Genomic DNA, 18,734 nt, shown 5'->3' with positions numbered 1-18,734 from the left:
AAATGCTGAACTTTTAGAAGGAGAGAACAGACTTATAGTTACTAGAGGAGAGAAAGGGGAAGCTGGAGAGGGATAGGGAGTAATTGGGCAAGGGACACAAAAAGTAATAATGATTTGTAATGATGAACATTCTAATATTGGTTTGATCATCACATACTGTAAACAAATACTGATAGTCAACTCTGTACCCCATAAATATATATAAATAAAAATAAACGATTAATTTAAAAAGATAAGAAGAGAATGGAATGAGTAGATATATGATAGGAAAACACTTACATTAAATGGAAAAACACTTTGAAAGACATAAACTACGAAAGCTTAATAGAGAGCAAGTAGGTAACCAGAAATGTCCTATGTTTAATAAAGAAATGAAATTTTTACTTTAAACACTTAATAAACAGCGTAAGACAAGGTTAATGTAATTTTAAACTGTCAATCAAATTCCACAGCTTCTCAGCTCAGTAATATATGTTGAACTGTTTCACCTGTCTTTCAACCAGATTCATTAAAACTACAAAGGTTTATTTTATCTAAACTTGATAATGTTTGTTGACGGCATTGTTCTCTAGAGAAATTAGGACTTTGAGCAGTAGTCAATAAGATGATATTCTTGTAACTAGGGTAAATCAAAAGGAGAAACATCTATGAAGAATTTTATTACACATAACTGATAGAAATGCCACTTTTCTTGGGTTCCAAAATATTTATAGATCCAGTTACTAATAAGGTGATCACAGAAAGGTTGCATCCAGGGAAGGTTGTAAGCTTCTTTTCTCAATTACGTATTTTTTTCATTATAATAAAAACCCTTAGTGAACAGATTATTATGCCCATTCACTAATAACTCAAATATTTTCAGATTTAAAGAAAATATTTCATCTGTGTCAGCATCAAGATAGTGACTATTCTTCAAGTGTAGAAATCCAATTTAGTGAAAGTGTTGAGATCCAGGTGCTCTATGTTTCAATCTCATTTAATCTTTGCAGCAATACTGGTGATAGGTCTGATTCCCACCTACTTACACATCAGGGTAGAATCAGAATTCAGACACAAAACTCCAGGTTCAGTGCTCATTATTCTTTATTACCATTGCCATGGGGCAGAGCAGCAAGTGAATCAAACTCATGGAAGGTCTCTTGTTGAACGACTGGAGTATGCTTGGCATATTTTCTTATCATCCAACTAATCTGAGCCACCCTAGAAGTGAGGCAGGGAGTGGTTGCTGCACACTGCTCAAAGCTGGAAAAAGCTGTAGTGGCACCCTTCACATAAACCTGCTTGGAGTCTGCAGGGGTCAGGAGGGCTTTGGAGTGCACCATACCAGCCCACAGACCATAAAGACCACTGGCAAGATTCCCATGGGCCTGCACAGGAGCAAGTGACCGTAGCATACTGAAGAACAGAGCTGCCCAAAGGCTGTGGAGTTATCACAAGAGATGCTTACAAAGCCTGCCCCACAGGAAGCTGTCAGAGTGCAGGCAAAAGGCTGGCCTGCCAGAGGAACACTGTGCACAGTGCGGGCAGCTGGTCTAAGCAGAAATCAGTCGGGACTACAGAACTGCAAGGGGCACAATCTGCAGGAAAGACTCAATCCTGGACCAGAATTTCCACACAGCCCAGACTCAAAAATGATTAATGATCTGCACAAAAACCCTTCCGGCCCAAATCAGCAGCAAAGCATCAATTTAGCTCAAGTACAGAGCTCAAGATCTGGTCCCCACAGGAACCTCCTGCAACTCAGGAACTAACCACAGAATAGCACATTGTTTCCTGTGCAGAATCTAAGTGGTGGAGGTAGCTACTAATCCACCAAAGAACAGAAAACAAAACAAAACAACAAAAAAGACAAGGACCAGAGACAAAGCTCTGATAAACACCTATAAAACCTAGAAGAGGTAGCAGTCTCCTCAAATTCCCAGGCATAAATGAAAAGACACAAAGATTGAGAAAGGACAAAGAACTATGTCCCCACCAATGGAAACAAAGTATGAGCAATGAACCCAGAAGAACAGCAAGTCTATGAAATGTCTGACAGAGATTTCAGAGTAAGTCTCTTTAGCATGTTCAGAGTTCCGAGAAAATACAGATAGAAAATTAAATGATACATGGTATAAACAATTCAGGAGCAGAATGAGAACCTGACAAAGGAATAGAATCAATTTTAAAAAACCAAATAGAAATTCTAGAAATAAAAAAAAAATACATTGTCTGAATTGAAAAACTTGATAGAAAGTTCCAATATCAGACTTAATCAAACAGAGGAAAGAATAAGTGAGCTAAAAGATAAAATACAAAAATGTATTCAATCAGAGGAACAAAAAGAAAAAAGAATAAGAAAAAAATTAAACAGAAATACAGCAAATATCAGACTCCCTCAAGTGAAATCACCTCTGCATAACCGAAACACCTGAAGGACAAGAAAAAGGAAGAGACCTAAAAAGCATATAAGAGGCAATAATGACTGAAAATTTCCCAAGTATGGAGAAAGATAACAGCATCCAGACACAAGAAGCTCAGAGGCCACCAGTCAAATACAGCCCAATGAGGAACACCCCAAGACACCTCATAATCAAATTATTAAAAACCAAAGACAGAGAATACTGAAAGCAGCAAGAGAAAAGAGACACAGAACATTCAATGGAGCCCCAATACATCTCTCAGCAGAAACCCTACAGGCCAGAAGAGAATGGGATGATATATTCAAAGTGTTGAAGAAAAAAGACTGTCAGCCAAGAATTCTGTATCTGGCAAAACTAACCTTCAAATATGAAGGAGAAGTAAAGTCTTTCCCAGACAAACCAAGGCTAAGGGAATTTATCAACACTAGACCTGCCCTGCAAGAAATGCTAAAGGGAATTCTTCGATCTGAAAGAAAATGATGGTAAAGAGTAGCAAGAAAACATCTGAAGGTACACAACCATTGATAAAGGAAATACACAATCTCAGAATATTTCAGTGTTGTAACGGTGGTAAATATTAAAAGATATAACTTGAAACAACAAAATGTCAAGAAATGGGGGGGAATGATGCCAAAGTTTAGAGATGGCTTTGTTGTTTTTTTTTTCCTTAGATATCAAAGTTAAGTTGTTATTAGTCTAAAATGATCTATTATAACTATAACATGTTTTTTGTAAGCCTCATGGTAACCATGACTCAAAAACTTATGAGGCATACTAAAAATAAATAAGAAGAAATCAAAATGTAAAGCTAGAGAAAACCACTCAACCACAAAGGAAGACTGTAAGACCAGAAAAAAAAGGAAAAGAAGTATCTACAAAACAACCAGAAAAAAAAAAATAGTGAAATGACAGTAACAAGTCCCCACATATCAATAACAACCCTAAATGTAGACAGATTAAATGCCCCAATTAAAAGACACAGAGTGGCCAAATGGATTATAAAACAATAACCAACAATGTGCCACCTACAAGAAACTCACTTCACCTATAAGACACACCAACTGAAAGTGAAGGGATGGAAAAAGATATTTATGCAAATGGAAACCAAACAAAAGCAGGAATAGCTACACATATATCAGATAAAACCAACTTCAAGCCAAAGAAATTAAAAAAGTTAAGGCAGGTCATTATATAATAATAAAGGGATCAATTCATTAAGAGGATATAGCAATTCTAAATATATATACATCCAACTCCAGAGGACCCAGTTATATAAAACAGTTATTATTGGACCTAACAGTAGAGATTGACTCCAATATAACAACAGCTGGGGACACCCCACTTTTAGCAAAGGACAGATCATCTCAGACAGAAAATTAACCAGGAAACATCAGAATTAATCACTACTCTAGGCTGATTGGACCTAAGAGACATATACAGAACACTTCATCCAGCAGCTACAGAATACATACTCTTCTCAGAAGCACATGGAACACTCTCTAGAATATACCATATGTTAGGTCACAAAACAAGTCTCAACAAATTTTAAAAAACTGAAATCATATCAACTACCTTCTCCAACCACAGTGGAATAAAACTAGATATCAAAAACAAAAGGGACACTGAAAATCATATGAATACATGGAAGTTAAGCAACATGCTCCTAAACAATGAATGTGTCAAAGAAGAAATCGAAAAGGAAATAAAACATTCCTGGAGACAAATGAAAATGAAAACACAGCATACCAAATCCTATGGGATACAGCAAAAGCAGTTCTAAGAGGGCAGTTTATATAATTTGCATCAACATTGAAGGAACTGGAAACCATCATCTTAAGTGAAGTAAGTTAGGCATGACAAGTCAAATAAAAAAAAAATGCTATCACTTACATGTGGAATCTAAAAAAAAACCCAAAAAAAGTGGTCCACATAGAAGTAGGGAGTAGAACAATGGTTACCAGAAGTGGGGACAAGAGAGGGGGTAGGAGAAAAGTGGTGGACTAATGGGCATGAATCTGTGCTATCTACCCTAAGTGAATCATTGTGCAGTATATACATGTATTGAAACAACATATCATACCCCATGAATACATAGAAGTAAATGTTATAATATTTTGAATAAAAATAAAATGTGGTGTTGCAAGTTAAATATGGGTATTGAAAAGATTTCTTAAGTAGGAAACAAAATGCCCAAACTATAAAAAACACATGCATGCCCACACACAAACACTTTGCTCTTCAAAAGACACTAGTAGAAAAATGGAAAAGAAAGTCATAAACCACGGCAATATATGCACCATTTATTTCTGACAACAGACCTTTATCCAGAACATATAAAGAACTATTACAACTCAATAATAATAAAATAAACATCCAAATTTGGAAGTGGGAAAATAATTTGAACAGAAACTTCACCAAAAAAGATATATGAATTGCAAATGAGCACATAAAAAAGGTAAATTTTATTAAGATTCAGGAAAATACAAATTAAAATCACAATTAGATACTAATGTATGCCTATTCAAATGGCTAAAATTAGGACTAATCATACCAAGTGCTGACAAGCCATTTTGCAATTTTTAGAAATATTAAACACATACATACGTGTCACACAACCCAAAAGAAATGAATGATATATTTATACAAGGACTTGTAAACAAATATTCATAGCCACCTAATTTTTTAAAAAATTCAAATGTTGATTGTTAAATGAATGGATAAACATACTGTGGTAAATCTGTACAATGGAATATTACTCCGAATTATAAAGAAACACATAATAACATGGACGAATCTCAAAATAGTTGTAGTGAGTGAAAGAAACTGGACAAAAGAGTATACATAACATATAATTACATTCACATATAATAATAAACTTTCCAAACTAATTCATAGTATCAGAAAGCAGACCAGTGGTTGCCTGGGGATGGTGGAGTGTTGGTTGGAACAGTTTACAAGAGGAACATGGAATAAGTTTATTGGAGTGATGGACGTCTTCATTATCTTGACTGTGATAATGGTTTTGTGGCTGGTTACATATGTCAAAAGTAATCAAATCATACACTTTAAACTTGTGCAGTTTTATTTATTCAAATATATCTCAATAAACCTGTTACAAAGAGAGAGACCTATACCTGAATCTACTCTGTTCAATATTTTTCAATTTCCATAAAAAGTAAAATTTCTATAAGCATCTCAAAAGCTACTTATTAAATATAATTTTTAAAAGTTGAGAAAAAAGTCCTCAAAACAATACTCAAATCCATTAATGAATCAATGGAGTATGAATAGGGAGAACAGATACCAACTACATATATAATTTACTATAATTGATTCATTCATTCGACAAATATATGCCTGGATATATGCTAGTGAACAAAAGAGAAGAAATATTTTTCCTCATGGTTACTTCCATAATTAACACAAACTTATCAAATCTGAATAAGCAAAAGCTCACAATGATTCCTCAAAATCAAGATAATGATAAAAACTTTATTCAGTAGATTATTTATATCACTAATCCTAGATTACATTGAAAGATATTTTTAAATGTCCTATATTTTAAAATCATTTATGCAGTTTTCATTGCCTTCAAAATAAAACCCAAACTCGTTTTAGACTGAGATGTCCTTCACAGGTTGGTCTGTGCCCTCATATATGAATGTACATAAGACACACAAGGACTTTTTATTAATATTGCAGATTTCTGTACTGTTCAGATTCTCTGACTGAATAGATTAGGAATGAGGTCAGAATCTGCAAACCCAACCAGTAGCCGATATGATCCCAACCCTGGCAGTCTGGATTTCTTACTTTGTGAAACACTGCACTAACCTGAGTAAACAATGAAATGATTAATGAAGCCTAAATACAATGACACATTATGCAAATAAAGAAGCAGATGTGAATAAAAATCTCACCAAATTATATAAAAGCAATATTGGCTACTAAGACCACACTTCAATCTTCAGATGAGTTCACTTAAGGCATTGATTAAATTAAATTAAGTGAGAAACAAAATTGAATGATCTTCAGTAAACAAAAAAGCTTTAGAGCATCCTCAAAATCTGAGCAAACACAATGATAAAACACAGATTCCAAACACAGAGAAGATATCCAGCTTTTTGGGGCTAAGTCTTATAGAAAAAGGTGGCTCTGAACTCTGATATTAAAAGCAAAATTAAAAACAAAACAAAAACATTCCCTTCCTTGTGTCATTGCTCATTTTTATACTTAGCTCAATTTAGTTCATAATTTTTAATTTATTTTTGCCGTAACTAAATAAATAACTAAATAAATTTACTTCACTTCCTTTAACACAGTTACAAAAAGTCAAGTAAAATCTTTGTATATTTTTGATGGTATAAGATGAATAGTAAATCTGGGAAATTTTAATATATTCCATGATTTTATAATGTATCTTTTACTGGTCATATCCTGATTTAAGATACTTGGTAAATGTAAGGAATTTCTTTGATTGAAAAGAAAATCCCTTTAAATAACTTTTGATTTTCATTTCTTAGCAGGTGTTTGTTTTCATTCAATAGTCATTTATCAGATGGTCCATCCCAGCCCAAAGACACACAGTTTTGAAGCCAGTCATTGGTTTTCCAATCTTTAGGAAAACTACTCTGACCTCCAGAAAGGCGTGAAGAATGAATGAGAAAACAAATCTATTCCACAAAGCTGTCAGAGATCTGAGAAGGGCTTCCCAGGACCTATGATGAGATGAGGACACGTCAGGGATTAAGAGAGACTTTCTCCTCCTAACAAGAAAATGAAAGAGTAAAGTCTCTGAAGATGGCGATCAGGAGACACCACGGCCATCGGGAAGAAAAGAATTTGGTTTGGGGAAAAAGAAAGAAGAAAGTGAAAAGGCCAGCTTGATACTACATTGGTTGCATATCAAAGATGAGACCACTTTCTCGACAATTAGAAGGAATTTGGGGAAGGTAAAAATGGGTGATTCAGAGGTAGAAAAGGGTGAAAATTGGGATATTTAGATTTCTTTCTTTTGTAATTAATTGGAATTTTAATTGGATTCAACAGAAACTTTGACCATAACTGTCTTGACCAGTATAGAGAATAAGAAATAGTAAAACCAGATCTCTATAGTAAGTCTGAATATATTCACATTCTACTAAGTGTTTTGTCTATTTCTGCTATCCCTGGTATGCATATCATTTAGGCTGGTCTTAATATATTGTCAGGATACCCTCTCCAATTATCAGATTGCAAGTGCTTGCTTGGCAGTCTTTTATTATTTTGTTTGTATGGCCTTCAACATGGGGGTGTGAAATAAAATCCCAATGTGCAACATTAAAGTTTGATTAGATTTTGGAAACCACCTAATAATATGTCCTAATTTTATATAGGAGAAAACTGAGACCCAGGAAAATTAGATAATTTGCCCAAGGTCTCATAGCTAGTGGCATTTTGTTAAGATGATGATTTTTACAGACTCTTCTAGAACAGTCATAAATTTTAATCCATCTTCCTTATCTTTGAGGCACAGACTTTAGGTTGTAATTTGTGGGAAAGGGCTTGTTCTATTAAATATTTAATTAAATTTGTTAAATCCAATATGCACAGCTATTTTGAAAGCAGGTATTTTTTGACAAAACTTTATTACTAAAAAGCCACGATGAAATAGGTCTTTAGCATTCTTTTTAATTTTTTTTTTTTGGAGAGGTGCACATTTTTTTCTTTTGAGACAATGGGATATTTATGAAAGAAACCAGAAAAAAAAAAAAGAATACTTTTTATATCAAACAAAAACCAAATCTTGGGAAAAATTTGTCTCCATATCCAAGGAATCACACTGTATGAGGCTCAAATTAAAAATATATAATATCACTGAATTGATATTTACTGATAAAAGAGGAAAAATACTATGTTTTTACAGCTTACCTTTGGAAAACTTTGTCATTGTCATGAGAGTATCAACTATACGTAAAATATATACATTTTTAACTTTAGTGGAATAAAATCCATTCATTTCCAAAATGGTGTACTTACTGATTCAGGATGGGTGTGTAGGCAGTTTTGTCCTCATCAATAATAGTGACCATCAGTGTAATAAGTTGGGGCCAAAAATCCAAATTCTTGGTGGTCGGTCCCTGATCTTCCCGAGGAATGTCCTGTTTCTTACTCTGCTCACAAGGACACATAACATGCAAAAGAAAAGGTTAAATAGGATGACTTGAGTTAGATGTCACTGTTAAACAGGAAGATTAAAGTGATTATGGAAAAACTCTTAGATCATGTGAGCCAAAACTACTAAACTCGGGTTCTTTTCTTCAATGAATGGCATCATATAGGATAAATTCACAGAGGCCAGACTTGCATATCTAATCACTCTTTTTTTAGGGGGAGGGGGGTTTAACTTCCATAACTCGTTTCTTGGTTCTGAAATGGAGGTTTTTCCTCCCTTTGATTATTACAGTTCATGAACTTAAAATTATTTTGTAGAAATTATCCCTTTAATGTGGCTTCTTTCAAGGATAGAGGTTGAATTTTGTGTGTACAAAGGTGTATGAGTGTGTGTGTGTGTGTATGTGAATGTGGGTGTGCTGGTAAAATTCATTCTGCCTAAGTATTTTGTCCAAAGTCACATTGGTAGTAAGTATGCAGAGCTTAAATCTACCTGTTTACCAAATAAGTACTGCACAATTTTACAATATGTAAATGCCACATGAATTGCCGGGAACTTTCTCAACCTGCCCGCAAATTTATCCAGTCAACTAAAATTTTGTTAAGTCTACCTCTTTTTGTTATTTTTAATTTAAATTATCTTTGAATTCTTCTCACTTTACCACACTGCCTGAATTCTTCACCTCTCACCTCTAGAAAGCAGAATGTGACCAGGGATCATCGGAATTTACTTTAAGGTTAACAGAGTACAACAACAATCGTGAAGATTTTGCATATAAATTTCATACTCAATATACATAATTCTTTCCAGCATACAGATAAGTTATTAAGGTTATTTTGGTGGGTATTCTTCTCAGACACTTCTACATTTACTTTTTAAAATTAGCCAAAAAAATATAGGCAGAGATAACTTTCACTCCAGTATACACATAAGTGGGAAGCATATGGCTTCTATGACTATTTTTGCTAAATCATTTACAAGCTTATAGGTCCTGGATATCTGAAAATTTCAATTTGTTGCTTAGGAAACTCAAAGACTCTGATGTAAAATGTGTATTAGATTTTATTTGGCCCCATCTATTATCATATCCAATTGCCATGTCTTCTGTGACCAGAAGATCAGCCACCTTCTGCTGAATGGTTGTATATGCATAACTTCCAGTGCTGATCAAAACATGTATTTGGATAAGTCATCATCCTATTGTTATCACTTAAGTTAAAATATAGCCCCGTAGTAAATCCACTTACCACTAGAGACCTCCACACACACACTATAATGTACTTTTAGGCGTGTGTGCTTCCCTAGGGTACTTACAAAAGCCATTGACATATATATGTTCAAAATGCAATAGATGTTAAAACTTGCAGAGCTAAATTCAAATGGTCACAAAATTAGTCGCTGACATAAATGACTTCACATAGCAAGAACTATAAGCAAGCTCCAAAAGGTCTTAAGAATTTTCTTGTATATCTGATCCCTGAGAACCACTTGAAACTCCTTGGTAGGTTTCCCCTTTCAACTCCCAAGGTATATCAAGGTATATCAGTGGGTCTTTAGAAAAAAAAAAGGCAATAATACAAGCTTAGAAATATCCAGCTCTGCCAACTTTTAAGTTAAAATTTTTATTGAAATTTATATTTATTTTGTAAACAGGACTTTATTATTGTTACAATAATGTAATTATTTACATAATATATTAAACTCAATAGATTTCTCTCTCTATGAAGCATGTAGGAATCTGGAGAACCTGGTGAGTTGTGAAGGTTGTAAATAAAATTAGTTCTGATGGTCACAGTTCTATTAGAATATGATCTATTAGAATATGATCATTAATCATCATGATGTGTACATAGCCAAACTACATGTCTTACATTTTAAGTGAGGGATTAAATGAAAAAAAATTACCATAGATGATATGTCTAACATCACAGCCACTTATCATTCTGCAAAGAGTGATATGGAAAGGAAAGAGAAAGAAGCAGTTGAGTAAGCATTAATTCCAAAGTCCCTTAGGTGTCACGAATTGCCCTTCCATCATTCTTTTTTATGACACTAGAGGATTATTGATGCTGCCACTTTTTTGCACCAAATTCTTTATGTTGCTTCAGCATAAACCAAACTGGATGCTGAATCATTAAGTTTTTACATAGGATACCACAACAGTATCATAAATCGGGCTTTACCTAATATAGTAGTACATTTTATTATACTGCGTGGCTAAAAGAATGGGGTACCATCAGGTGCGTTGTAATATTTACTTGGTTTCTTAAGAATTAAAATTTTCTGAGTAATACTTTATTAATATACCCTAGAAATCTACTAGAGTATTTGACTTTATGATCGGAAAAATTAAGGTAATGGTAGTAGAAATTTAGAAAACCTAATAATAAGTGTATTTATATTTACCAAAACCCTTATGAATTAATATTTATCATAAAAATATAGTAATTATAAACTCATTAATAACAACAAACAAATAACATTATAATACATTTATAAAAATATGACAGATCAATTGTAATTATAGTGATTATTATAATAGTGGCTAATAATTATTTTCTTAATAGCTTATTGAGGAAAGAGCCTTGAAAGAAAATCTGTGAGGGTGTAATAGGAAGAGAATATTTGAATGTGGAAAGTTGCCATGATATAGAGTAGGCTGAAGAAAGCTTCTCAGTGGTCATATTTATAAAACTTATTTCACTACAGGAAAGCTTATAGAGACAAACTGATGAGATGTACACTACACTTTTGTGATACCAAGTAAAAAATATGAGCATATTCCACCAAAAAGAGACCAATATATATAGAGAATCATTATAGGCAAAAGAAGTATTGAAATAACAGATATCTTTATGTCAGAAGGACTTTATGCAACACTTTTAAAGTTGCTATGAAATATTTTTGTGACATTCCATGTATTTTCAATGAGCATATAATTGTGAAATACCTCCTCTCAAAAGCTGACCAGAAGAGAGTTGGAGGGATATATTTGGTGGAGAAATGCAAAGATAGGACATTTAAATGCAAATGCACATGACAAGTGCGTATTTGAAGAATTACTAGTAAGATGGGCTACAACAGCTTTTGACAAAATGCGTTTCTCTAATATTAATTCTACCAATGCTAGTGAGTATCACACACTTCTTGACAACTCTCCTAAGCTAACATGCATTGTTATTCTCTAAGATTGTGGTTCTCAAACTTTAGTGTATTTTGGCATCCCTGGGAAAGCTCACTAAAACACAGATTTCTAGGCCCCACCCCCAGAGTTCTTGATTTAGCAGGTCAAGATTAGGTCTGAGATTTGCATTTATAAGTAATTGACCTTTAAGTAATGCTGGTGCGGCTGGTCCAGGGGCCAACTGAGGACCACTTCTGTAAAAGCTAATACTAGAACATTAGTTTCTTAAATGTATTTGAACTTTGTAAAGCCTCCTCTACCTTCCGATTCTCCCACCTCATCTTGTAAAACTTTCCACTAGATGAGCATTCCTCTGAACATGTTGGTAAACTAAAGATTAGAGTAACGTGAGAGTCCTGAAGGACATTGTGTGTTATATCAAAGAGTATGCATTTAAACCAAACTTGTTAAGGATCATTAAAAGATTTCAAACATGCAAGTACTTTGTTACATTTGTGTTTGAAGTGACTTGACGGCACAAGTTTAATAAAGAGGAAGAGACACACTTATGAAAAAGTTAAGTAAAATTGGTAGAACTCATTGCACAGTTGGTGAAGAAACAAACAAACAAACAAAAAACAAAAAGAGAAATCAAGGAGAACTATCCAAAAGGTAATTAGGTAGACCAGTCTATAGTTTCAAAAGAATTTTGAATGGTTGATGTAGATAGAAGAATTCCAAGATATATGCAGCAGCTGAAATTATGGAGTATGTAAGATTACTCAGAGAGGAAGGATAATGCCACCACAGATCAAATCTTGGAGGGAAAATATCTAAAAATGAAAAAAAAAAGAATTTATAAAGAATTTATAAAAGAGAGGCATAGGTGGGAGAGAGCGGCCCCTGTTGAAATAGGAGAGAAGGGGATCCAGAGTATATGTAGGAGGATTAGCTTCAAGCATGAATTTATAAAGAATTTATAAAAGAGAGGCATAGGTGGGAGAGAGCGACCCCTGTTGAAATAGGAGAGAAGGGGATCCAGAGTATATGTAGGAGGATTAGCTTCAAGCATAAATAAAGAACATGGCTTCCTCTGAGTCAGATGATAAAGGGTCTTGCAAATAAGTCTTGCTGATGGTGAGAAAGGACAGCTAGGTATTTCCATCCAGAGAGAAGAGGTGGTAGGACAGGGTACTGGAGAAATTGTAAAGGTTTGAAATAGCACCCATAAGGAATAAGAGAGAACCTTGAGTTGGACCATAGTGGCAATGCCAAACAGCTTTGAGAGCTCTGGTGAGGGTAGGTTTCTGAACTTACAGAGGCACTACTTTGGATCATCATGAGCTTTTTCCAGTACTGGATCTAGTAGCCAAGGAAACAGAGTGTTGGACTGGTAACTGGAGTGTACAATGAAAGCAGAAAAAAAGAGAGACAGATTTAAATGTTTGACAAGAATAGTTGAAGTGCTAGAACAAATATGTTTTTTGGTCTGAAGGAAAGAAGAAAAGAAATGGGACAGAAATTAGAGGAACAAGTCTAGAGGGAGTAGGGAGTGAAAAAGATGGGCAAAAGACAGGGTCAGTAGGATGTTTGTGTTTAGGCATTCAGGTCATAGGAGTGGAAGGCAAGAATAGAGATTAGGTGAAGGGCTCTAGACCTATGGTCTAGAAGAGCCAAAGTAAATGACTCCTCAGGTAAAATAAGGAAGCTGTGGCATCTCTGAACAGAACTTACAAAATTTGTGTGCTCATGTGTGCATGTAGGTAGGTGACTGCTGCAATATGCATAGCAAGATGGCTTTAGTTCAAGGCAGGTAAGCAATGATTAAAGGTCTTGGCAACAAGGTTTATTGATGCTAAGAATTTGAAAAATTGGGACAGGATGAATATAAAGACATCAAAAAAGAAAATGAGGTAGAGGTGGGCCTGAATATTTAAAAAGAAATAAGCTTTAAAATGTGATAAAATGTCGCAAGATAAATTAATATCAAACCATGAACTAGATAGCTCTTTTATAATGTATTTGCAACTTTCTATGACTCTGAGTTGGTTGTTTACCTCCTCATACTTCTGAGATAAGGAAATATTAGCCCTGGCAGTTCACAGATGTAAAAAATGAGAACTCTGTCATTGGTTTTAGAAGCAGAACATAAAGTTTCAGATGCTCAGGGGATTTAAGATCCTCGTGAAGAGCCATGTGAACAGTTTATTAGCTAAGAAAAGGTGGGCATTTGTCTTCCCTACACTTAGACAGGATTCAGGAAGACAGTTTTTCTAGATGCCTTTTCCCAAGTTCAAGAAAACCTATTGGGTCATTCTTGACATCAGTGGGGCCACCCTTCTTTCTTCTCTCTTGAAGATTCTGCTGTTCTCCATTTACTGCCTAAGACTATCTCCACCACCTCCAAGAGGACCAACAGGGGCATCTTTTCAACTTATTCTAAGTTCAATCCTCACAAAAATACCATTAGCCTTGAAGACTGAATCTACAAACAATGGCTAGAACTCTGACCCAATCTCTGTAGCAGTCAGTCCAAGTAGCCAAACCACAACCTCTGCAGCAATTGGCCCAGAATGGTCATGACTTGGACAATGGCTGCCAGCTTTCTTATATTTTTGCCCCTACTTCCAACTCAGCACCAACCAGAGAAAGCCAAATTTGCTCCCCAAACCAAACACATAGGATGTCTCACTTCTACTTAGCTGACTCCATGCCAACAGCCTCTAATCATATCACAACTGAAGCCCTCCCTGTTTGTCCATAAAGGCTTTCCAACTTCCCTACCTGCCTTTGAGTTTCTGCCAAATTCAAGTCATGGTGGCAAGATCTGAATAAATAACCTTTATTTGTTCTCATTTGGGTGGCCTTCATTTATTTCCAAATATTAAAGACAAATATCATTATTCTCATTTTAGATGAGTAAACTACGGGTTGCCTTAATTCCTTCCTCTTCTTAACTGAAAGCAAAACATGTAGACCATATTTTAAAACTTATAGCTTTGGTTTGTCCTTTTTAGCCTTCACTCCAAGACCTGTTTTTGTTGTTTATAGACACAGATGTCAATAATCACCTCACACTAATAATACTGAGATAATTTTTATTCTGAGTTATATATCTTGAATGAGAAGGAAAGATTTCAGAGAATAAAATTATAGCTGCCTATGTGAAATCCCCATGCACTTCCTGAGATATTAACTGGCATCACTGCTGAGCACTCACTTGAAAGTTATAGGCACAATAGCTAGACCCACTAGATGATTATGTTCCACAGAAAGGCCCAGAGAAGACACCATCCACCAGTGCAACCAGGATAGTGCTGTTGAGAGGGGCATTAGCATCACTAAAAAGTCTACTGGTGGCTCTGTTCTGTAGGCCAGGATGATGAATAGAAAGACTGCTTTAGAACTAGGTTTGTCAGTCTAGTCTAAGCCATTCGATTTCCTCCAGGTTTAGAGTGCTCTTAATTGTCATTGTTTTATCACCAACACCTTGCTGTCCCAAAGGTTTCTACGAGAGTTACTAATCCTTACCATTCTTATAACCACAGGCCTTTCATCCACTTCTCACAACTAGTGTTCGTTTAATTCTGCTCAATTTGGGGCACTATGTTGAACCAGTTATGAACACAATAGGAAGATCAAGGGATTTCAGCTCTCAGATCTTCACAGACTGCCTACTCTGCTTACCCAAATAGTAAACCATCAAAATAATATGATGGTGTCCAGAATGACTATATTAAGATTGCTTGTCTTGGTAATCCTAGAAGGCTAAAGCCCACTGTTTGATCAATTACACCTAGGCAAAATGACATGACTCTCTGCTTTTGGTGTGAAGGGATGGACAGGAAATAAAAAGAAAAAAACAAGATTTGAACATATTTTGTAGAGGCTTTCACTTAGTGGAAGAAGAAAAATGAAAAGAAGAAGAGTTGTTAAGATGTATGTGTGATTTATGTGAGCTAGTTATCCAGCATACCAGAGAGTTCTATAATCCCTGCTTTGTCAGCTCAGACAAAAACAGTGACTAGATTCCAGGGTCTTGCATCTGGAGTAAAATCAAGGAGATTGTCCACATACAAAAGAAAAGAGGAAGAAATACAGAAGCTAAAATGAATGTATAAGTAAATGCAAATTGTTTTTGTCCTTGCTTCTTCTCAACTTTTGCCAACAGCTCATAGTTCCACCCACAGCATTCTTTTCTTTGTTTTTTAATCATGCCATAGTACTGAAAAGGCTGCAGACAACATCTATTGCAATATCTATTGCAATTTCTGCATTCTACAGATGAGGTACATAAGCCTAAGATAGTTTAAAGTGGTCCATCCAATGTCATATAAGGTCAGAAAAATCAGAAAACCCAGACCTTGAAAATGTAATATTCTCAAGACAGCCTACTTCACTCTACCTTCCTTCTCCTAATAATAAAAATTACTCAAGTTGGATAGTGGGAAAGAATCATATTTTGTATGCCAAAGCATAATGAAGCAAATGAAGGTATTATCAATAGGGCTTATTACCTCTCTCCCTAATTAAAAAGTTTGAGGGCCAACCCCATGGCTCACTCGGGAGAGTGTGGTGCTGGGAGCGCAGCGGCACTCCTGCCGCAGGTTTGGATCCTATATAGGGATGGCCAGTGCGCTCACTGGCTGAGTGTGGTGCAGACGACACCAAGCTAAGAGTTGTGATCCCCTTACCGGTCACAAAAAAAAAAGTTTGAGAGTCATTGCTAAATGGAAATACTAGATTTTTTGACTGATGACTTAAGAAGTTTCCTGATGTAGCTTAAAATCTAATATAAATGAGGCATTTACTTTAAGATGATGCCAATATTTCCCATTACTTTTTAAATTTGCCTTTGGCAAAGTTCACTCCATCCCTTATACACACTGTTTGCAACTTCATCAACTTTGATCTACCTACTTCAAAGGTTGTTTCCACTATTAGTCTTTAATGCCACTGTCAGAGTTGCTTTCTTCAGCCACTGAATTTTACTGACGTATGTTAAGTCACTTAAATTTTGTCCATGAATGGGAGAGATATGGAAGTTAAGGTAAATGAGGCTGGGTACCTGGATTCTCTAATTGGCTGGATCTTGATCATATACTTAATGACTAGCCCTTAGTATTCTGGTCATGCCATGGATAACTCATAGTTTACTTTCACCACAGATAAAGCAGTGGCACCTTTACCTTTCTGGGAGAGCTGGGACAGAGTCTATGTTGCAATTGCCCTGATCTGTTGTATAACTGGCTTTTAAAGTCCATACCTTAAAAAGGTCTTGGGAAAAGGTGAATTGCAACCTATACAGAGAATCTAAAAGAAACACTGAGGAGTGAAATTTGAGACTAGACTAAATTTAACACTGCTTTTTCCTTCTTCCTCCTCCTCTGTTTCCCGCGTTTTTCTAAGTCCAGTGCTTGTATCATCTACATCAGAATCACTTGGGTTGCTTGTTAGACAGACAGTTGATTTTACAGCCCCTGTTGCAGATCTTCCAAATCAGGATAACTGCAAATATGGCCTGGGAATCTGGACTTATATCCACAGCACTGCTTTTATGAAGTCCTCATGTACATAGGAAGAATCCACTACTAACTTGTAATTAAGTCAGGTTAAAATAGGCCTCATTTTTAGTCATGGCTTTGCTCCATTTTACATTCTGTCAGGATAACAAAAGGCTTCAGTTTCACCTCCACATCTGACAAATGTCCAACTACATACAGTTCCCTGATCTTAAGATGAGGCAGAATATTTTACTGGATATTTATGTGGCATCCCTTCCAGCTGTTGATAAACTCCAATGCTAGATCCTTTTGCAAACATTACTTTTTAAATTAAGTCACTAGGAAATTACTGGTATTCTCAAGTAAATTAATATACTGTTGCTAATTGAGAACAAAATAATTGAACAACTAGTGGTCTTAAATAAGAGTAATTACTGAAAATTAAAAATACATTAATCTATCTAGACAAAATAAGGAATTTTCATATGCTACAATATTTCACTTTTATTACAGCAGAATATTCAAAAAATCTTCACTGGGTCCTTTTATCTTCAATAAGTCAGAGGTATCTTGACATTTAAATTGCCAAAACTGCATCTTTAAGTGTTTAGACACTCTAAGTGGCTTTTAACAGCTCTAAATGGTTCCTGGAATTTGAACGGACTCTTTACATGGTTAAGCAATCTATACGTAACTATAAATTATCACAATTCTGAATGTGAACTTTTAAATATACAAATTATGTAACCTCACAGTAAAATAGGAAAAAAAATCAACTGAACTGAGAATCAGAAATTTATATTCTGGTATCAGCTTACCATTAATTTATTGTATGAATTTGGGCAAAGAATTAGTCTCTTCAAACTTTGTATTCCTAATACTGAAATGGTGATATATATACTAATTCTATGTTTCTGATAATTCTAGGAATCATATTTGTAGAATATCTTAATAACAGATATTTATTATTATCATAGGTGAATACTCACATTTAATTACGTTTATGGTCTATGCTCTACCTAATTAACAAGATTCTTGTTAGAATCCCAGAGAGATGCATATGAAAGTTTTAATGGATAAACTAATAGTTTTGATCTTTTATCTTTACATAAATTAAGCTTAAATTAAAAGGAAAAATGCAATGCATCATATCTGGCTGGCATTTATTGTCCATTTAAGATATCACATCTTTAAAAGAAGCTATAGCGCTTAGATCAAAGATAGCAAATTCAGCAGTTTCAAACACATGAAACCGATTTCAAATACATGATGAGTTTTTGTATAGAAAGGATCGAAAGATACATTGAATTTGTCTTGTATGGTCAAGAAAATAATATTAGTATTTGTGAGTAAACTTTTCAGTACAGAAGATTTTTAGTACAACACTAGGAAAATCTTCTAAGTATCAGATGTCTCCAAATGTTATAAACCCCCAGGCATTTGGAGGCATACCATATAGAAACACCCCTTTCAGAGAGTGCTGTAGAAGAAGTCCCTTCTAAACTATTGTATCTAAAAATCATCCATGTACCCTCTGAGCTTCTTTTTAC

At 34.9% G+C, this 18,734-nt stretch overlaps 1 protein-coding gene across 1 annotated transcript in view; it reads right to left on the bottom strand.

The window, feature by feature from the left end:
- The window catches only part of LOC103598376 (protein unc-13 homolog C-like), a gene marked incomplete at both ends in the record, with an annotated part of 259,099 nt that overhangs the window by 194,015 nt on the left and 46,350 nt on the right, over positions 1–18,734 (bottom strand). Inside the window, one exon of the mRNA XM_008582367.1 lies at positions 8,421–8,554. Within this exon, the coding sequence (XP_008580589.1) occupies positions 8,421–8,554 (134 nt within the window). The remainder of the gene's footprint in view (positions 1–8,420; positions 8,555–18,734) is intronic.

The sequence above is a fragment of the Galeopterus variegatus genome, unplaced genomic scaffold (assembly GCF_000696425.1).
Source record: "Galeopterus variegatus unplaced genomic scaffold, G_variegatus-3.0.2 Scaffold2593, whole genome shotgun sequence".
NCBI classification, from domain to species: domain Eukaryota; kingdom Metazoa; phylum Chordata; class Mammalia; order Dermoptera; family Cynocephalidae; genus Galeopterus; species Galeopterus variegatus.
The sequence above is the reverse complement of the archived record's forward strand: the minus strand, read 5'-3'. Positions and strand labels throughout refer to the sequence as shown.